The sequence below is a fragment of the Bombyx mori genome, chromosome 1, assembly GCF_030269925.1.
Source record: "Bombyx mori chromosome 1, ASM3026992v2".
Taxonomy (NCBI): domain Eukaryota; kingdom Metazoa; phylum Arthropoda; class Insecta; order Lepidoptera; family Bombycidae; genus Bombyx; species Bombyx mori.
This window is the reverse complement of record NC_085107.1, coordinates 11,589,807-11,612,537: the sequence shown is the minus strand read 5'-3', so window position 1 is coordinate 11,612,537 and position 22,731 is coordinate 11,589,807. Positions and strand designations below refer to the sequence as shown.

The following is a 22,731-nucleotide window of genomic DNA, read 5'->3' as shown; positions in this document are numbered from 1 at the left end:
AAGTAATTTTAAGTAAATCTATTTTTCCTAATATCCCAGCTATGTTTTGATGCAATAGTGTTAGTTTACAATCTATATTACGTTCTTTATTATTTACGAAAAAATAAATTATTATTTGTTGGTAATGCTTGTATACTCGTACAATTAGGGGTTTGTATATTTATTTTTTTAAAGTAGTCCAGTATAGTTCTTTGAGTATATCTTGAATTATTTTTAGTTAAATTACCTAAAGTATCATTTTTTATTTCAATTGTGTGTAACGTACTATTTTTATTGTTTTTCAATGACAAGTATTTCGTATCATAATCTATACTATCTATAATGTAGTTTATTTTTTGGCATATTATATACTTATTTTTATTATAACTAGAACCAAAGTAATCTATAAAATAACAATTTGGAAAGTTATTACATACTAATTTTACATTGTTATTAAGCATGCTCACATTTAAAGATTTATTATAATTTATTCTTAAAACTATCACAGTTACCTCGTAGAGTCTTTTCAAAGTAGCTGATAACTCTATTAACAATTTGAAAGGGTTTGTATCATAACGATTGTGATAACATAATTTGGCTATTGAAATAACTTGAGCTCCCTTACACTTCGCTGTATAGGCTGTAAAACATCGTTCCCGGCGAATGTCACACGCCAACGTCCTAAATCCCAAGCTTCCACGCGCCGAAAACATAGAAAACGCGTGTCACGTTTAAAAAAAATCAAATCTGATTTGATACTACCGTAACCGTACTGCTGTTCGCTAGTACAAGCATCTGTCATCATTTTCTGAAATTATTCCAATACCGTTTATATAAACGACATTGAAAACTTACATGGCTTTAATAATAAAAATGGATTCAAGTTTAAAATTACACTTTTTGCTTGCCATCGCTATTAGCCATTAATGTCAATAGGTTACATAGATAAAGTATCACTAGTCTGCCACGAAGCTCTCCAGGAAAATAAAAATGAGATGTATTCATGAAATCAAAATCCACTCGAATATCGTAGATCAAAATATGGCTTTTTTCCCTTTGGTGTGTTTTGTTATTTTTTCCACTGCTGTTTCCTTTTAAAATATCTCCAAAATATATGTAACCTACATATTCATTAAAGCTACCTTTAAAACTACTACTAAGACTATTACCTATTAATCAATCTATCTTCTGTGACCACTAAAACTGTGGAGTTTTCGAAACTTTGGAGATACTATACCAATATATCGACAGTAAATAACGCGATATTAAACTGCAAAAGTATTTTTTATTATTACAACGACTCATGAAAATCGAAGAAAAGAGTTGTATATCAACTCCTGTTCCTTTTTTTATTATAAACAAAATATAACTAAAACAGTAAATATGTTTATAAGTTCCTGCGCATTTGCTTTTACTTTCGCATTTACGCTCAAGTATCATATTTACGAGAGTTTACTAAGAACCTAAATTAAGACTACTAGTGAACGAAGCATAGCTGAATAAAACTGACTGCTTCTGAGAAAGTAACATAAACTTATAGGAAAAATAATAATGAAAATTAATTGACGGTTCCTTGCAAAATTCTAACGACAAATTTCATGGAAAAAACATCTAGATGAAATGCAAATGTTAAATGCAGAATTATCAAAGCAAAGTTTATAAGCACTAAACTTAAAAAACAGAAATACACAGACATGTTTGAAAATCTATAAATAAATAAAAAATTCGTAAAAACGTGTATACTTAAAAATCTTTTTTTTTTAATTATCTTAATACTATATAACCACGAACTCGAATCTTGAAAACGAATGTTTCAGAATAAGGAGACAAAAAAATGCAGACTGGTGATATCTTTGTAAAATTACGAACATGTTCTTCGGAAATTACTACTGTGTACCTTTGTAAAACCATACATTAGTACCTTCATAAAAGCCAAAACCATTTATTTTTTACAGTTACTTATACAATGTTCTTCTTTTACTATTATAACAATTATAACACGCCGTGGGTTTAGTGAATTTTTGAGACTAGGTTAATATTATAATCATAATACAGCGCTCCAGTTGGTATTACAAGAAAAGATCGTGTATTTCATAATTAATATTAGTTTTACAGTTTAATAACGCATTTTTATTGTCATTATTTACTATATCAGCATTAAAATCAAACGTCGACAAATAACAACTTGGTCGTCCGTGACTACGAAAATTGTAAAGTATTCGGAAAGTTAAAAATACTATTATAATGAAAATAGAAAACACGATTTTAAAACGTAAAAGTAGTATCAATTATATCTACGACTAGCAAGCACCGAAGAAAATGCAACTCTGTACTTCATTATTATATAAAGTAATGTAAAATACAATTTTAAAATAAATCAAAATTTAGAAATGAATTAAATTACCTAGTTATATGTCAATTAATTCAAGCGAAAGATTAAGCGTTATCCGTGATGTGTAAAATAAAAGTCATGGTCTCGTAATTTTTTCTTTTTTTTTTTAAATTACGTTACTGGTTTCATTCTGTATCTTGAAATAATAGTTTTGTCCTGTTATTAATTGAAATATTCATTTATTTAGAAATTATATTTTAATGTAATGGCTGCTAAACCAACAGATGAACACGAAATGAAAAGTTTAGAAACGAAAAAAACTCAGGTGCATTAAAAATTATGAAATGAAGTTGAATGAATGTTGTATTGTAATGTAATTGGGGATATTTGGACTGTTCTATTGCTACTTTTTATTCGTCTAATAACACAATTTAGATATGATGCTTGAGAAAAAATTGTAAGGAACAGTACAACCACACTCGTAGGTAATATTGGTTCATAACGTTCTATTTATTAAAAAGGTTTTTCATCAATAACCGCTCCCCATACAATTTACACTTTATGAATCAAGGTACGCTTTTTAAAGCTGTTTTAAATAGACATGTTATCGTCATGACAATATGGAATTATAAGAAATTAATTAATTAATTACATAATGATAAATAGTGTCATATTAATATTTTCTAGTCGTATCTGGGTTTGATGTTTATTAAATACGAACCTTTCTTTTGGGAACGTTCGTTTTTTTATATGAAACCATGATGCCATTAAAATAATTAAATTTACAAAACAGGTGCCTTAACTTGTATTACTCATATAAATTGTGCCTTCTTTATTGCCTTGATATATTTAATATTGTAAAATAGCATTTTAATCCAGTGCCTCTTGAATTATGTAAGATTTAAACTAGGCGCACATCAACATATAACTTAAATTTACACTATATTATATTTAATAACACGATGACACAATGAATTTAGTTATAAAATTGTACCTACGCCCTTTGTGCTATAGAAGCAAACGTATTGCCATCAACCTGTCTGCAGTTGCCATAATATTATGTACTTACTATGTTGTATTTGTTAGTAACAGAGACATAACTTTAGATTTAAGTGGAACTTTTGTAAACACGGTCATACCTTTGTTTCTTTGTTCTTGCTTAATCCTTATGCCACTTGATTGTTTTCTGTTATTTAAGTTATGTTTTTATATCATTTTGAATTTTAAGGCGTATAATTTACTTAATAACCTAGATAAGTACGTTGACTAAGTCACAAAATAATTTATTACCAATGACATGTTTTAAATTGCTTTTATATGTAAAAAAAACAAATGTAATTATAATTTATGTTCACGGAAAATTATGGTCTTAATGTGTTTTCAGTGTTTAGTTCGTAAATGTTCTCAGAAGTGTGATTTTTATATTACTAACCTTGTTTAATTTAATGGCCACTTGATGTTAATAATATTTAATTTTCCATTCCCTCGTTCTAGTATCCTGAGAAAAAATTCACCTTCTTCCTTGAAACTGTGCGTATTAAAAATACCTACTTTCGAAAGTAGCATGACATACAATTAAAATCCCATGAGGATATATAAATAATAAGCAAATTCGTTACAGTTTCAAAGAAAAGTATTGAATCAGTTTCAAATTCCGTACCCAATTGTTTTTTTTTTTTAAAATCAATATTCCGAATATATACGAAGCATCAAACTAATTTGCTACATATTCCAATACGTGATATTTTGTTGTTCTTGAAGATTATAACCAATATTTGTTTGATTTTATATACCAGGTCATCTTGCCATCATATTTTATTATTCATTTCATTTCAATCTTATCAAAAAATTGGTTGTAGCAAATTAGAGCGTTGTTCTATATCAAATGCATAAACCTAATATTGCAACTTATGTTATTGAAGTTACACAATTTAAGAACAAATTAAATTTAGTCACGTTTATGAAATTAGTGTATTCTTATATCCCTATAATTGATAATTTTAATTTTATACAAGCACATAAAAGTGAGCACCTTTATAGCCTTTTCAACATCCACCGATCACAGTAAAGAAAATGGTGCATTTGATATTTACGGTGGCCTAAATCGGTGCTATGTTAGGCCTTTCTTACAATAACAGTCCAAAGTTTTTTCGCTTTGCTTGAATTTCATGGAATAGAACCCACAATGAGGTTGGCTTAAAGAAGGAGCCATGAGAATTTAATTATAGTTACACAGTGTTCCACACAGTAACATTTACCTAATATTCAAGTGAAAATATTAAAGTATAATAATAGCCAATAAATATATTAATTACATCATGTACGAATATGTTAATCGTTTGGATCTGGATATTGAAATTAAGAAAGCTTCAGCACCGGAACTGAAAAATAACTTGAAATATTAAACAGTATTAAATTAAAGCCAATAAATAATTTATTAAATACCAACTTCAAGGCCTAGGTCTAAAAAAATACCTTCACTCGTGGGATACAGATAGAAAACTACACTTTCATCTTACAGTATAAATATTTAACAGCACGAGTCAAACTTTAGTAGCAATCGCTCACACTGAAAGGGTGGACTAGCGGCTATAGCAATTAATTAAAACGTAAATAATACTTGAAAACATTGTGTTTACTTGTATATGAGAAAATATAATTTAGAATGACACCGCACATCAAAAGTAAAAGAACATCATTCAAATTCAAATGTTGTGCATCATAGAGAAGAATACGTGGACAGCATCACGACCTCCCAGCATACACATGCAACCTCTGCCTAAACGTATTCGAGGAAGGCTCAAGTAACTTGCGGATACTGACTTCAAACGGTACTTAAACAGGTACCTCGACGAACAGTAGACACGGTTACCAAATCACGTGGCGACCAAGGGAGGAAAAGACCAGCATTGATTTTGCATTGTTATCATAGAAGTATGTGCGGTTCAGTCGTATGCGGCTCTATTGCATTATGGCCTTACATTAGCCCGCTTTATAGCCGAGATAAATGACTCGACCGTTTACTACTCGAGTAGAAACAAGTCCCTAATCGTGAGTAAGCTCCAAAGCGCAGCCGTAACCCTCGGACAATGGTTCCGAAAATGGCACATAGACATCAACCCAGCGAAAAGCACAGCGGTGCTATTTAATAAGGGGAAACTTTACACGGATTTCCTTAGGCATTAGGAGGAGGAATCTCACATTTCCAATCACCCTCGTCGGCCAACCCATACCCTGGGCCAGGAAAGTCAAGTATCTGGGAGCCACCCTGGATGCATCCATGACATTCCGCCCACATATAAAATCAGTCCCCCATTATCTGTAAGTGGAGTAAAATGTCCCTTCGGGACAAGGTGACAAGGTGACAAAACTTGCATAAGACCCGTCATGACTTTCGCTCACGCGGCCTGAGCACGCACAGACACCCTCCAAACCCTACAATCCCGCTTTTGCAGGTTAGCCGTCCTAGACACGTCCTTACGGATCCATCAGATCCAATAAGTCTTGGATTAGGCACCTTCAGCTCTAGCACTAGAAGCAGGCTTAGGGGCCCCGGTAGCCGTGCAACTTAGTCCATGCATCAGTCCACTGAGTTTCTCGCCGGATCTTCTCAGCGGGTCGCGATTCCGATCCGGTTGTAGATTCATTCGTGAAGCAGCTGCTCTTAAGTTGTTAGGTCTCCTTTGAAGGTGTTAGGGCAGCAAATTTTAGCAAATCCCACTCCTCCAGGGTTAGCTTAGCCCCCGGTAATCCCTCAATCATTGATCCGGCGATAAACTCAGTCTCTCGGTAGAAACCGACAAAAACTGTAGTAATCGAGTAGACTGAACGCTTCGACGGTTCATTTGTCAAGAACTTTCTAATATATATCTGAGACCATAAGTAGAACAACCTATAATTTCAATTTCAATAGAAAAAGATTTTCTCTGACCTTAATTAAAATTTTGTACAAATATATACACAGAAATACATACAAGATATTAAGAATAAACTAGTACCCTAACGTGAATGGAAAAGATTGTTCATTTACTGCGCTAAGCGTAAATATATATTTTTGTAATTCCCAATATAACGCCAAGGTAGGTGGCAATCGCCATCCATATTCCCATGAAAACGCTCATCCCCCGCGGTTTTATACATTATATATTTAAATGTTTCATACAGAAAGAATTAAGAATTTTGGATTTTCCTAAGATATAGAGTTATGCTCTCTGATCGATAAACTACCCGTAGTTTGTTTGTTTGTGTAATCCTACATTCGCTAACAATTATAAAAAGTATCAATCCAGATTATATATACACTATTTTTATGAGAAATTTCATTCAAATCTTTTCCGCCATTTTTGCGTGATTGATTAACAAACTTTCATATCAATCTGTTCCTTATTATTTATAATTATAATACACAAAAATAGATTTTTATCCTTATCTTATTATAAAAGAATATTAGTAGCATCTTTCAGTACTATAGTGCTGGAAAATGCCAGTTCCAATAATTATCTTCGTTCTCTAAATTACACTCTGTATGCCCCATGTAAAGGCTCGACTTGCTCAGGACCATGATTGAGGGTGACAACTTAAGATTTTGTCTGGATAAAGTCTGGGTAAAGTATAATAACGTTTAAAGGTCTTTCAAATAGAAAATAATATGCAATAATAGAACTGGGCGTGACCTAGTAGTGGACTTTTAGCGGTCAGGTCGCCGTCAAGTGCTAAACGAAAAACGGTAACAACCTAAACAGCTTACACAAATATGTGACCGTTACCGACTTTATTTATACCAGATACGCTACTGTACTCTCATTTTGTCGTCAAACGTACCATCTTCCGGTCTAGTGGAAAATATTTGACCCAATTTCGATAAACGTTTTTAGTAAAACACTAATACAATGATGCGAAAATCTTATTTGATTATAATAACAGTTTTCGTAGCTGTTACGGCAAATACGATATATAACACGCACGATTCAGTAGCAGATGAATTTGACAATGATCTGGACCATCACGAAGAAAGAGAAGGAAGAATATGTAAGTACACATTTTTTTATTTAGAATTGTGCACAGCAATGCGATAAATCAAGCTATTGCGATTAAATAGAGCAATATTAAGGGAAAAAAATACAATTTCAATGTGCCCTCTGATTTAAAGTGGTAAATGTGGTCTACTTTGATCTCAAGGCCGATGTTAAACCAGCTTGAAAGGTAGAAGTCAGTGCCGTTATTGTACATTAAGAATAAAATCGTTTAGGTGTTTTGCAGCGCAAATTAATTTTCACACGCGATACGGTGGGCCGAATGTTAAATAATCGACGTCGCCCTAAACGTCATTACGGATCCTCCCGATCCATTAACGGTGCTTTTAGATACGTCAAGCACCGGTCACCGTCCTCGCCGAACCCGTCGCTTGTGACGAAGGGCTCGACGAGTAAATTAACCTATAGACGCAGCCCACTGAGTTTCTCGCCGAATCTTTTCAGTGGGTCGCGTTTCCGATCCGGTGGTAGATTCTGCGAAGCACTGCTCTTGCTAGGACTAGTGTTAGCAACACTCCGGTTTGAATCTGCGAATCTGAAATAGCCTCTCAAGGTTAACAGCTTAGGTAGGGAGAAAAAACAAGGTTGTATTTGATAATGCCATTTACACCTCAAGAGCAAATGCTTTTAATTCGTAAAAAGAATTCATCTCCCTCAATAGTTTACTAAAGCTAATACTTAATCCGAACCTGACATCTGTCTGCCATATTATTTTAAATAAATTACCATGCCATAAGGATTAGGAATTATCCAGAACTTTTTTATGGCAAGACGCAATGTATGTTATATAAATAATACTATTGAAATGCATTTCAGTATTTCCATTTGTAAGTATCGTCCGTTTCGCGAACACGGACTGTGCGTCAACCAATACAATGAATGGTATATGTTTGGCGCGACGAGAATGCAACAACCTTAATGGAACCATCACGGGAACTTGTGCTTCTAGGAGAGGAAGATGTTGTGTTGGTAATTTCCACCGATTATTCGATGTTTTTTTACATAATTTTAAATTATATTTTAAGCATATAATACAATTAGGTACTTGCTAAATCTGCTTATCGGGAAAATTTTCGTTTAAGACCATAAAATATGAATATTTTCGCAACCACCTGACTTTGTTTTGATTGACTTTTTTTAATATTACAAATACTTTTTTGACTACAAGCAATCATGGCTGTAACAAGCTATTCATGAAATAAAATGTAGGTTAAAAATTGTAGTTTTTATTTGACCTCATAAAATTTTGTTACAGCTCATGATTGTTTTTCATCTCTTCCAACTTATGTGTTAAAATGCATTTAAATTGTAATTTTATCTGATAATGCTGTTTTGCAGTTTCCCGAACGTGTGGCTCTACAACGAACGTAAACAATACATACTTCACAAGCCCCGGTTATCCGGCAGCGTATGCTGGTGGACAAGCATGTACACTTATTGTTAACAGATGCAACAACAACATCTGCCAAGTAATATAACAAATTACAAAAACCTTATTCATTTTTTATAGTTTGTAAATGGGCTAGTGAGTGCTGCTCGGACTACCTATTGTTGTGGTGATCAGAGCTCATAAACACAGCCTGAATGCTGCTACCACACTTGAGAAATGAGGTCGATTTCTCAATTGTATTGAGTTCGTGGTTACCCTACTCATCAACTCAAAAAGCATCAGGACATCGCTGATAAAATTAGAAGGATGGCTGTACCCTACCGCACCAGAATAAAATCTAGACTAGCATCAGTACCGCGAACTAAGATCCATTAATATGGTTTAGGATATACATATATTTAAATTCATATTTGTTTTGCAGCTTCGTATAGATTTTCTGGATTTCGTGATAGCACAGCCTGATGGTGATGGTGTCTGTGTCACAGATTCTATCACTATTACTGGTGGAAACACGATAGTTCCACCGTTGTGCGGCGACCTCACAGGACAAACGATTTTCGTAGATTTTAACGGAAATGCAGCGATTACAATTGCTGTGACAGCAACTCTAGCTACCACTTTTGCAAGGAGATGGAATATGAGACTTACTCAATTGGGATGTGATTGTCCTGGCTTAGGTAAACTGTTATAGGCTAGTCATAAATACTCTATTTTCATTTGTTTGTTTCTGATAAACAAAAATAGATACAACTAAAGTCTTACATTATCAGAAAAGGGCCGGCACATCTACATCTATGTCCGATCCTTTAGTACCTTTAAGCTTACAGAGAAACATTCGTTACAAACTAGGAGTGGGTGATATAAATCGTATATAGATTCAATATCTATATATCGCAGCAATATCGTTGAATCCGATATCGCCCCGCACGAAATCTATATATCGATATCAGCCGATACACGATATTGCTCGATGTGATGCGCATCGCCATATCGTACCGATTCGTGAATCGAAATCTATATTTCGATATCAGCCGATACACGATATTGCTCGATGTGATGCGCATCGGCATATCGTACCGATTCGTTAATATCAGCAATATTCGTTTGGTTCGTATCGAATCGGCCAGAGTGAGTGAGCGCACGATAGGGATATCATGTGATGAATGAAACAGAAACAGGCATTATCCATACAATTGTAAACCTTATATTTAAGTCCATATGTCTGTAGATTATTCTTAGCGTATCAGCAGGATATAATTAAGGAAAGAAGTTTCAACTTTCGACCCTAACTTGAATGCAGTATAGCCTATTTGCATCGTTGAATTTAATTTCACGCGCTTTGACCTTGAACTAGAATTTTTGGACAAGTGTTTATAAATACTTAAAAGTTTTTTGTGTTTGATTTTTAAAGTACACATTTTTCTATTTTTAGTTGAATCCAAATAATTGAGTTTATTTCTTGTGTTTGTATTAAACTTTTGAAATCTACACTCTTTTGGTATATTTTGTAATTTTAAATTAAGACACAAAATACTAAAAACTGAAAATAATGTAGCCAGTCCTAAGCCTGGTAAAAGCATGAAGGGAAGTTTTTTTGATATTTTTATTTTCATGTTCTTTTTATTACTTTAAGATCATATTATAAATTGATATCAGAAAACCAACCGTATAACGTTGACTTAAATCTATATCTACTACGATATTATATCAGCGTATCGTTTCAAATCTCAAATATCATGAATCGAGAAAATCTACTAGCATCCATCAATATATAGATTCAGAAAATATATAGATTCAATATCCGATATTGATCCTCGATATATAGATACGATTCGATACGCGGCAAAACCGATATTACCCACTCCTATTACAAACACAGTGTATTATGCATCGCATGCTTCAAGAGGTCGTTTGAAGAGTTGTTCAAGACGGCCTTTATAAGATTGTTATTAACTTAAAAAGGAAATGTCTGCCTAATTTTAGTATAATTTATTTTACAGCTCCTAATGGTTGCCTGCAGTATTACACAGGAATTACGGACACCATAAATAGTTTCAATTACGGTACAGGAGCTAATACTCTTCTCAGTGCCTCCTTGGTCACAGGCACTAGACAGATTGCGAATTTGAATTACGGTATTTGTATTCGAATGGAGGCTGGATATTGTGCTATACAATACGCTCAGGTAAGCTATAACAGAACAAACATTATTTTGTTCTATAATGGTATGAATGATTATCCGAAAACTCAGTCACCAAAAGTGCCATATTAGGAGTTTACCTGCGAGATCGAATTATGAATGAGGAGTGTTCGCAGGAGAACCATGGTAACCGACATAGCCCGAAGGATGGTGCGATTAAAGTGGCAGTGGGAAAAACTCTTTGCTCATAAAACAGATAGCAGCTGAGGCCAAAAAATTCTCGAGTAGCGACCCCATACTGTAAAACGCAGTGTGTAGACCTCCCACGACCTGCTGAAGGTCCTAGGACTTCGCTGAATGCGAACAGCACTGAATCGGCCGTAATGGAGATCATGGCCGTAATGGCGAGGCCTGAGTTCAGCAGTGAACGTCCCTGGGCTGTTGATGATGAATATGAATGCCACTCTGAGATACGCGAATTCAATTTAATCTTTAACACGGTACGCCCAACTGTATTGCGTGACGGTACATACCCGTGGGGGCTCACAATACGCCCAACTACCAATGAATCACTTCCATGGCTCAAGTCAAAAGATATGCATTCGTTATCTATCGATAGGCTTTTGTTTGCAATTGGCAATTTGTTTAATTATCCCGGTATCTACTGAAAGTAATCCGAATGTTAATTATGTTCAGACAGCGAACGATGTGTTCTCGTTCACGGTAACAGGCGACGTAGAGGGTGCCGACAATACAGTACTGGGCACAGCGGTGGGGGCAGTCAACGACGGCGCTTGTGTTACGGATTTCGTCGTGATACCAAACCCTGTTGTTGCCGCCACTGCAGTACCAGTCGGCACTGACCGCTTTTGCGGTCTTGGATTTGTCCCGGTTCAAAGTAAGTACCTAGCTTCATTTTGTTGAGTTTTTTAATTTTACAGTTGCTTTCTACTTGACTACTAGCTAATGAGGCCACTAAGATTTAGAAACAGTCTTTACGTTACATGTAGTAGGTATTACTCGGAAGTACTCAAAACATAATGGTATTCGCTGATTCTGACCTTGATTTCGATTAAAGTGATCACAAAACACAACTTAAAATGCATAGGCACAGATATCATCTATATTCAGATATAAAAAAAAGTTACAAAAACAACATATCTTATTATAATCCAATTACCCGAATGTCTCGCACCTATAACGAACTAGCAAAGTCGTCAACTGAATTGAATATTTTTACATATAAATTAGCGATGTTTATAAAAATGATCAAGGGCATCCTCTATGTTAATAGTAGATTAGGTAGTGTAATTGTTTAATGTTTAATGTGATTTCCTTTGTGATTGTAATTTATTGTTACATCCTTACATTAAAAGTTGAATTGGTTATCGTTATCGTGCTGTCTTGTCCTATGGTAAAGTTGTAATGAACATTGTGTACTTAGCACATTTGTCTTGATTAGTTGTGCGGGCATGGCTTATATTAAAATCCAATTTTATTTACTTGTTGTTATTCATTGTGTATCTTTTCTTTTCTAGCTTATAATGCGTATTATGTGCCTAATAAATAAATATACTTAAATTCGAAAGAAAAATAAAATCATGATCTTGTGGTGAACCTGTTCACGCACCAATTTTATAAATTACTAGCGACCCGCCCCACAGTGGGTCGATACTATGATTTTAGTGACTTAGGGACCAACTTTGTTTTTTAAGAAAATTTTTTATGTGGATAGATAGAGCTCGTTAATCTCAATAATAATTGTTCTTGACAAAAATTACAAAAACTTTATAGTTTGGTCAGAAAAATGTGTTTTGTGAATTTTTTGTATGGAGCGGGTCACATTAAATTAAATTCCTGCTAAGTACCGTGAGGTCCCGCTTTGAAACTATATTTTTCTTACACCTTGCCTAGTCTACTATCATTTGATGCTATGAACATCTGCATAAAGTTGCAACTCTGCCAAATAAATGGATCGAAAAAATGAATAAATACATAGAATAAAAACCTTTATTTTTTATTTTCGTAAGTGCTTTTAAGTTAAATTTGATATGGATTACTAAGTAAAAGCACGTAATAATACACATAATTACATAATAACTAACAACAATACATTTAGTATGTCTCTAATTAATCAATCTCTCTAAGTATTATGTATTTTGTTTCACTATTCGATCTTTGGATCAGAAGACCAAAGAAGATTGTTTAAAATATCCTAATTATTCGACGTTCTACTTATCTTTCTAGAATAACAACTCTCTGTATATTTCCGAAAATCTTTATTGCGAGCTTCCGCTGCTTCTTCCGACAGTTTACCTATAGGAATGGCACCAAAGTTCTTAATTATTGTATATCACTGCCATGTGCCAATTTATGGATACTGGAAGGCATATAATACCAGGGATATAAATTAACATACAATTCTGCAGCATATCTACAAAATTCGGAAAAATTGGAAAGGTCCACGCGCTCTCCAGATGCAACAGTCTGAAGAATCACGTGAAACCTCTCTATTCAATCTTTATGTATTCCTGTTATGCGGGCTGTTCCTTCTGCATCCCTGAAAAATCCTCTGGCAGTATTGCCATCATTGGTTGTTCCTACGTCTTGCTTGACAACATCTATAAGTAAACCGCATTCCACCTGCACCATTCCACCAACCGCATTCCTTCCATGCACCATTGCAATGCACTATTTATTGAAGTCCAAATGATAAGATGCAAACAAAAAAAATGTCATTTAAAAAATAATCTCACAGGAAACTATATACGATGAAAAAATTGTGATGTAATAAAATTATATTTACCAATATGAAGTAAGCAGTCCATGCATCTTATCCAAGCATGTAAAGGTGGCATTCCATACTGGAATATTTCTTCATTATTTTCTCTTTGATATGCAAGTGATTCCAAAAAACCTTGACGGTTATGCTTTGCAAATATCACAGGCAGCAAAAAATGTTTCTGACAAATATGAGGTTATTTTGCCGTCTATCAACGTCATGTGCAAGTGATGCTTAACTTCAACTTGTTTGTTTTTTGATGACTGAAGTCTTTATATTTCTTCTGTTATACTAGCTTTTATAATTGCCACTGTTGACTGCGTTTTTTTTTGTAAATTTAAACATTATTGGACGGCAATAAAAAGTTGATGAGGGTTGGTCGTTTTACCAAGCAACTGTTCCATCAAATTTCTGAAGCCTTATAGGAACTAGACTGGTCAAGAAAATAGATGAATTATCAAACTCTGTTTCAGTCTTTTGTTTATAATTACTTTGACCTGGGGCTCTATCAAAGCCTATTTGCTTAGAAGCAGTAGCTCTCTTGCCGAGTCCAAATCCGAAGTAATCACATCTAAAAGCCTATATACGGCCAAGCTTAGTAATGCTTGCATTTTAATAGCAGCTCCTTCTTCACTAATAATTATCTCGTCTTTCCCTAGATAACATTTGTTCTTTTCTTGCTTAATTTTATAATAAGAAGGGTATAAATCAAACCTATTTTCACTTGCTGCTTCTCTTAGCTTTATATACTGCCACTTACTTAATTTAAGTGAAACTAATAGTGCCTTATCGGGAGAATGTGTACTACTTTTCTCTTTACTTGTACTTAAACACTCCTTAACTTTTTCTAGATCTTCTGGGTGATTTGTCAAATGGTTCATTATTTCTCCTACATCTTCATTTCCAGTGTTTCTCAAACTAGCAATTGTAGTAGCTTTCATTTCATCCGGGGATAACGAAAGCGATTGGTAAATTTGTTCAATGCGTCTTCGTTTTTGCCTGGATCCCAATTCTTCAAAAGGTTTTCGAGGTGTAAAAGTAGATGTCGAGGCTTCTGTAGTACATTTGAGGGTGGTACATTTTCAACATCTTCAGTATTCGAAAGCTCGAGCCTTTCCTGTACAGTGTTGATAGCTTCAGGTATCATTCCTTCGGGCCAGTTTATTGCACATTCTAACCAATCACAATTTTTTCTTATAAACTGTGCTAACATGCGATACTTCGTTTCCATATTGCACTTATATTTGAACAAAAGTGCGTACAGAATTTTTGGAGCTCAACACTTTTCTCTTCAGTCACGTTCATTTGATTTTGTAGGAATTGAATGAGTTTTTTATTATCAGACAGCGACTGTAGTTGCTCTTTTAAAATCATAAATAATAATAAATTGATAACAAAATTATCCACTATAACGGAAAAAGGAAGATCACGACTACAATCACGAGATGTTAGTAGTAGTACGATTAAACGAACACTAGTTAGTATATAATAAATATGGTCACTTTATTTATACTTCCAGAGACAAGCAAATGTTTACTATATTTTCTACTACCCAGTAATAGCTGCTTAACTAATTATCCTCATTAACTAATGTTAACTATCCTAATAATTAGAGAGATTGATTGATTAGAGACTTACTAAATGTATTGTTGTTAGGTATTATGTAATTATGGGTATTATTACGTACTTTTACTTACTAATCCATATCAAATTTAATTTAAAAGCACTTACGAAAATAAATAATAAAGGTTTTTATTCTATGTATTGATTCATTTTTTCGATCCATTTATTTGGCAGAGTTGCAACTTTATGCACATGTTCATAGCATAAAATGATAGTAGACTAGGCAAGGTGTAAGAAAAATATAGTTTCAAAGCGGGACCTCACGGTACTTAGCAGGAATTTAATTTAATGTGACCCGCTCCATACAAAAAAATCACAAAACACATTTTTCTGACCAAACTATAAAGTTTTTGTAATTTTTGCCAAGAACAATTATTATTGAGATTAACGAGCTCTATCTATCCACATAAAGAAAAATCTTAAAAAACAAAGTTGGTCCCTAAGTCACTAAAATCATAGTATCGACCCACTGTGCGCCCTCGCTTCGCTTCGGAAACATTAAAACACACATGAAACCAAAAAAATAAAATTTTTTTTTTTTAAAAAAAAGTAGCCTATGTTCATCAGGGACAATGTCGGCTTCTAATGGAAAAAGAATTTTTCAAATCGGTCCAGTAGTTTCGAAGCCTATTCGAAACAAACAAACAAACAAATCTTTCCTCTTTATAATATTAGTATAGATACCTATTATATTATTATATCGTCGCTATTGTTGATCGAAGCTCGAGATTAACAGACTCCATCTCTATCTACAGAAGCGAGGGCCTTGAATACAGTTTCTTAATCAACATCCACAAACAGAAAAAACGTAGTTCATGTTTCTAAGAGATTTTCATTCCACAGCTGGAGCCAAGCCTTTTGTTCTGTACGTGGTGACAGACGGCAATGAAGGTGCCACCGCAACCACCCCTCCGGACGTGGCCAATCGTGGTTTCTCTCTGACGTACACCCAAATCGCGTGCTGAGATTAACAATAACAAAAATAAAAAAAACTTTGTAATTAGTCTGTACCTAAATTTAACGAAAAATTAACAGCTGGCCTAAAGGTCTACTAGATACCAGGCCATAAACTAAAAAAAAAAAAACTGCTTAAGCCACTTAAAAAAAAATTGAGCATTATTTGAACTATAACGTTTTAAGATACGGAATTATATAATTGGATATAATAATATTCATAGTATCAAAACGTTTGTTTAGTATATAACTGTTCTTGATAGTTACTAAGGGTACACGATTTTTTGAAAGGCAAACTTTAATTTTTATTTCATATTAATTATCGTTTACTTTTCGAAATTTAAATGGTTTAGTGTATAATTATGAGTTAGTATGCGACACATGCCTCCGGTAGATATATTTATTTAGAAAATAAAAAAACATTTAACAACAATTAATGCCTTTAATTTCAAGAAATAACATCACATTAGTTTAATACTTCCGTGTAGTTGAGCTTTTCTCTCAACAATCTCTTACACAATGACCATTTTTTTGAAACTAATGTTCACTGTAATGTTGCATGCTACAAAAAACGATTACCTATCGTTCATTTCGCACAATATCCTTGGCCAATGCGAAACGAGATCTCGAGTGTAATAGAATTCATATTTCATAAACTACATACATACAACAAAATTAACTTAGAATCATAACAACTTAACATACATACTGATATATATTTATGTGAAATTTCAGTATTTTTTTAATTTCTATATTGTCAATTACTTGTAATCAATTAAAATCATATTTCATTAACTTTTGAAATAGAAAGGTAACGCAAAAACAACGGTCACCTATCGTATTAATGAAATTATCACATGTTTTTAGTTATTTTTGACTACTAATCGACTGCTAAAATATTTCTAGAACTTGCCTTCGAACTCTTTAAGCTTAACTTAACACAGAAATATATATATCTATTTTTTGTTTTTTTATTGAAATTATACAATTTTAATGAATTACAAATGTGAAAAGAAACGTGGTGAATGATTTTGTACTGTTTTATTTTTAATTTAATGCTTCTTCGACAAAAGTGATATAATAGTTATAGATTATTAACCACAATAATCAGAAACTACCAAGTGTGAAGAAAAAGAACTAAATGACTGAACATGACTTCTGTGGTTCTAAGCTTATTGATGTCCCAACAAGTTCCCGCCACTTTAGTGAAGATCATCATTATAAAAGATTACAAGATAGACTAAAAAGTCGAGTAACCAATGGTGGTAAACAGATTTTTTTTATGAGCTCGTACATTTTATTACAATCTATTCGCATTTAATGAATCTAACTATAAATGAAAATGAATAACTTTTGACATAACAGTATCTCGTAATCTTAGTGAAGCAACAATACTGTAGAATATTAAATAACACAACGAATTCGACAGAGTGGGACCGACGTTATCACCTTAAAGGGTACCATGCCAAACTAGTCACACACAAAAGACGTTTATTTTCGATATCATAATTTTATGCATTTTAGTTTCAACAGTGCTTCTGATCGTTTCTAAAAGAGCACGAGTAAGCGTTACCACCCCCGAGGGCAATACCATTATTCCCACCCTGTGTGTAAATATTTAATAAAAAGTATAAGGCACATGAATATCAATGAAATGGATTATGCGTGAGCCATTTCTACTTTACCCATCCTGCTCTCTATTGCGTTTTTAACATCATCATACCACTTCGCGATTTGAGTATTGTTTCTTAAATCTTTGAATGCCATGCAACCTTCAATGCTACTTAACACTCCGTACACAGTGATATCTGCTAAATTAGGGGCATCCCCGCCAAAAAATCGTTTTCCTTTTTTGTTTACTGCGATAGTCCATTCATTTGCTGCATCATAAAGAGACTGACGGACATCATCACTAATATTGTGTCTGAAATTAAAACAATCAAGGCTTCAAAGAATTCTTCTTGAAGGCTTCGAAGATATTTGTATGATAAATATAAAATATATTTTATGTATCGTATATATGTGTATAATAAAAAATTTACATTTATTTCCATTATCTGGTACCTGTAACACAAGTTCTTTACGAAGTTAGCACGGGACCTGTTCATGTGGTGTGATTGTTACTAAAATAAGTATTATATAAGTAGACCAGAAGTCTAAAAACGGGGCGCGGCATTCACGCTATAATGTCTTTGAGCTATGGCAACTTAACACTAGGGGGCCCGTGAGCTCGTTGACCCATCTGAGCAATACAAAAAAATATCGAAATTGAACTACAACCATTATGAAATGGAATGTTGTTTTTGCTCTAAAGGGTATTATTATTTACATATTAATTTACCTTTTCTTAAGTCGTTTGGCAATCATCCACATAGCTGCAGCTCCGACATAAACCATGAGTGCACATTCCCAGCCCGGGAACGATTCTTTCCAGCGCCCCGCTTGTTCAAACCATTTGAATGTTTCTAAAGCTTCACCCGGTGTCCGATAAACATTTGGTGATAATGTGTGCACCAGAACAGTGTCAGCCCATTGGCGCCATTTCCGTTCTTCTCTGTAATTATTATTAACATCCAATGTTTTATTTAGTTATATTGTTTGACTATTTTTAGCTAGTACTATAGGCAAGGCAAAAAAATCATTGTTGATAAGTTTACGATTACTAGAATTACAAAAAATTGTTTGCAAATGATAATGAAATTTCAACTAGTAAAGCTCCCTATAGATAGATGTGCCATTTTTTACAGTGCCAATATGAAAAATTCACACTACAGTATCAAAAATATGTGCAATTGTTGTAGTGAAAATATCATAACTGTATTTGCTCACGTATGGGAAAAAATAGAAGGAAAGCTCCAAATTATTATAATCTGGAAGTGTTTCGCACTAGGCACAAAAAAGCTTCAAGTTGAAATAAGTAAATCTTGCAACAAGCTTTTACATCATGTAAATTGCATAATGTAATAAATTTAATAACTTTAAGGGTTTGATTTCAGCTCCAATTTTCTTTTTCTTTTTTAGAGCAGATGAAAAAATAAACTGTTATATAAAGTTTTCATGTTATAAATTTATTTCTTATATTAGAATTTTAAGAAATGTAGGTTTTTCCATTTTTATGGCTTGGCTGTCTTGTTTATTGTGCGAAATAATATTAATAGTTGAAAATGCAAGATATAAAAGCCACTGAAGTTACTAGGTCACCTGAAGTAAAACTAGGCAAACATCTGAAGCAAACATATTCCCCAAACATTACGAGTCAAATAAAATTCAATTCAAAAATAATTAACGTTATGCCAAGGACACAAAATAGTTTCAAAAGCTAGTGAAGGCAAATAGTAAGTACTAATACCCATATTATATCCTGTCTTAAAACTATATCAGATAAAATTTATACTGTGTTTAGTACAAAAAATATTTTCTATACATAATTTTCTTAAAGTAGGTAATTGTTATAGTTGGTTTTATCCATATTTGCAGTGTTAAAAACTAAGGACATTGAGCTAAATCCAAACTAATAAACTATCTATCTACTGGTGGTAGGACCTCATGTGAGTCCGCACAGGTAGGTACCACCACCCCGCCTATTTCTGCCGTGAAGCAGTAATGCTTTTCTGCTTGAAGGGTGGGGCAGCCGTTGTAACTATACTGAGACCTTAGAACTTATATCTCAAGGTGGGTGGTACATTTGCATTGTAAATGTCTATGGGCTCCAGTAACCACTTAACACCAGGTGGGCTGTGAGCTCGTCCACCCATCTAAGCAATAAATAAATAAAAAACGATCACAATTATCTGTGATATTTTATTTGACCATTCCCATTTTTTTATTCGTGTAAATTAATTCTTGAGTGCACACCAATTTACATGCTTACAGCACATTCTACAAATATCCTGTAATGGTGATAAAACTTCATAGAAAGTGAATAATTTTAATGTGCTCTTTGATCAAGAGAATATATCAGATAAGGTCAGTAGAGACAGACAAGATACTCTACCTATAACAATGTGAAATTATGCAACTTGATATGTGCCATTAAACTTCATACTAGACAAATGATTTACAGGCAACTTTAAACAGTGTTTGTGCATTTTTTTAAATATGACTTAAGAAATTGCAATGAAATTAACATGCATATTTCACATATATGTATGTATATCATAGGGCTTGTTGCACTGAATATGTAAAAAATGGCATCTTCTAATCGCAGCTTCAAATTCATTGGATATTTTACTAGCAACTATCAAATTTATCATTTGACTGTTGAAACTCTTATTGTTGTTTGAAACCATGTTTCTTTTTTCCAAATCCAGCAAGATTATTTCATTACAATAAAATAAAAACACTGACTCACAATTCTGCAGACTTCTCGTTGTCATTACTTAATGGAGAATTATGCATTATGAAATATTTATTGGTAATTTCTGTTATGTTCTTCCCTGCATCATTAACAAATTGAGATACAGGATAAAATTTTATGATTTCAGTTAATTGAGATTTTTTGTCTAATAAATATGTTTCAAGGATAGATATTATTGCTGTACTATCAAGTAATTGCTGAAAGATTAAAATCATAATTAGTAACTCATATTTGATTGATTTTGGCAACATCATTTTACATCATGTTTTATATACCTGGTACCCTCCATCCACTTTAGCGAGGACAATAGGCACTTTTTTATAACCAGACCACTTGATTGCTTGACGAAGTACAGCATCAACTTCAACTACCTCATAACTGATACCACGGGCATCAAGATAGGCACGGACTTTACAGCAAAATGGACAGGTTCTGTATTGGAACAGAACTAAGCTAAGATTACTAGTATCTGAATCATTTATAACCTGCAAAGTTTAAAAGATATATTTAATATTTATGTAATACAATGTGAACAAGGAAATAATTTATTTCTGAGCTATACAACTTTTATTGCAATAACTTATTCAACTGTTATTTAATGTAATTAACATTGTTACATAACATTCAAATATTTTAATCAAAAATTCAATCAATTATCCTCACAAATAACAAATTCATATAAGTTTAAGCATTTTTCTTGGACATCATTAAGCAATAGTGTCATTATTAATACAAACAAATAAATAAATAAATATATATTATGCACTGAGGGGAAGGCCACATGTTGGAATATAATAAGGAGCATTTTTATTATGTAACTATTAATTTGTAATTGTGACTTGAGCTGAAAAATTCTAAGATGTTCCTATGTAAATTGAAGTTCAATGATTTTATTAACAGGATGGCTCCTGATTGGCATACTGGAAGCAATGGGAGCCAATGTGTGATGAATTTTTCATATAATATTATGTAATTGTTTGAAGCTAGACTAATTCACTATCACACAAACATTTTATTAACAAATTAAAGTGATGTTCAATAATCATAAAAATACATTTTTTAATATTTTTTTATGAGCAACTTCAATTTCCACTGTTATAACAGTATTAAAATTTTGATTTGAAATGAAATGTTTTAAATAATATTATTATACTCAAATTTTCTCAAAATTACAAAATACATAGGCACTGTATTAATTATAAGCATTCTGTTGTGTAGTATAAATTTTCACAATCAAATTATGTCTGTTTAAAAATGTTTGTATGTTAGAAAGTAATATTCTAGCTAAATCTCTTACACTAATAAAAAGATGTACATTACTATTCTCTACTCGACTCCACAGGGCCATACTCTTTTAGGTAACCAAGAACATTTTTTTCCTAGATTGAAAATAAATAATTATATTGAAAATGGCTATTTTTTTTTTCTCATTTGTAGGTACTTTTATTTTATGTAACTTAAAAACTATTATTAGAATAAGTAATTTTCCTCTTACACAATACTGCGGTGTGTACTTGGGTGCTTGCTTTAAAAATGCATATTCTTCGTTTTCTTGAGGAAGTGTACGTTTTTTCGCGTTTATTTTGTAATGTGTATAACCTCCATAGCCAGCTCCAACAAGAACTCCTATCCCGGCACTGATGAGTGTTAACCTCACCGTCGATCTAGGCCGTGACTTAGTGGAAAATAATGTTTTGGATTGCTGCAAATTCTCTTTCAGCGACGGAACCACAATTTTTCTTAATAGTGTTAGTGTTGATCGCCACATTTTGATCAGTCTATCCTGTTAATTTAGTTAATATTGTAGATAGTTAAGCTTATCACGAGAATACTAATGTACTGGCTTGATTGAAAATTAAGCCATTTCAACAGAAAATAAACCCATAAGTTTCTTCTTTGCAGGCAAGACTAACCACCTAAGTGTAATATATAATTATATATAAGCCAACAACAATTTATGTGTCATGGAAAGACTATGTACAGTAGAAAATAGTAGAAACTGTATTTTATTTTAATAATGTGTATAATCTACGATAGGGACTGTTTTTGTAAAATTTCCTGTATTTTCGATAGTAGAAAGTAGAAGCATAATGTTTACTACCTTCACTGCCAGCTATCTTTAATTATCTATGGCTACCATT

General features: G+C 33.0%; 2 protein-coding genes and 1 long non-coding RNA gene across 3 annotated transcripts; 1 reads left to right on the top strand and 2 right to left on the bottom strand.

The window, feature by feature from the left end:
• Positions 1-6,858: 6,858 nt before the first annotated feature.
• Positions 6,859-16,666, top strand: LOC101735479 (uncharacterized). Its single transcript, XM_012693530.4, has 7 exons — positions 6,859-7,339; positions 8,161-8,313; positions 8,683-8,813; positions 9,156-9,411; positions 10,735-10,919; positions 11,571-11,772; positions 16,123-16,666. The coding sequence occupies exons 1-7, from the start codon at positions 7,201-7,203 to the stop codon at positions 16,242-16,244; spliced, it is 1,188 nt and encodes a 395-aa protein (XP_012548984.1). The 5' UTR covers positions 6,859-7,200; the 3' UTR covers positions 16,245-16,666.
• On the bottom strand, positions 13,137-15,277 carry LOC134199170 (uncharacterized). The gene is made up of 2 exons (XR_009973538.1): positions 13,681-15,277; positions 13,137-13,565 (listed from the first exon to the last, which is right to left on the bottom strand). It is a non-coding gene; the product is annotated as an uncharacterized LOC134199170 (long non-coding RNA).
• Positions 16,656-22,731, bottom strand: LOC101746997 (prostaglandin E synthase 2). Its single transcript, XM_012693531.4, has 5 exons — positions 22,086-22,731; positions 20,866-21,075; positions 20,585-20,787; positions 18,575-18,787; positions 16,656-18,157 (listed from the first exon to the last, which is right to left on the bottom strand). The coding sequence occupies exons 1-5, from the start codon at positions 22,356-22,358 to the stop codon at positions 17,893-17,895; spliced, it is 1,164 nt and encodes a 387-aa protein (XP_012548985.2). The 5' UTR covers positions 22,359-22,731; the 3' UTR covers positions 16,656-17,892.

Bases quoted from the DNA above. Each gene is read 5' to 3' on its own strand.
- LOC101735479 (XM_012693530.4), top strand. From the start codon at position 7,201: ATGATGCGAAAATCTTATTTGATTATAATAACAGTTTTCGTAGCTGTT. The intron at 7,340-8,160 runs GTAAGTACACAT...AATGCATTTCAG, and splicing joins AGAAAGAGAAGGAAGAATAT to TATTTCCATTTGTAAGTATC. The intron at 9,412-10,734 runs GTAAACTGTTAT...TTTATTTTACAG, and splicing joins ATGTGATTGTCCTGGCTTAG to CTCCTAATGGTTGCCTGCAG.
- LOC101746997 (XM_012693531.4), bottom strand. From the start codon at position 22,358: ATGTGGCGATCAACACTAACACTATTAAGAAAAATTGTGGTTCCGTCG. The intron at 21,076-22,085 runs GTAAGAGGAAAA...TAAACTTTGCAG, and splicing joins AGTACACACCGCAGTATTGT to GTTATAAATGATTCAGATAC. The intron at 20,788-20,865 runs GTATATAAAACA...TTAATCTTTCAG, and splicing joins AAGTGGATGGAGGGTACCAG to CAATTACTTGATAGTACAGC.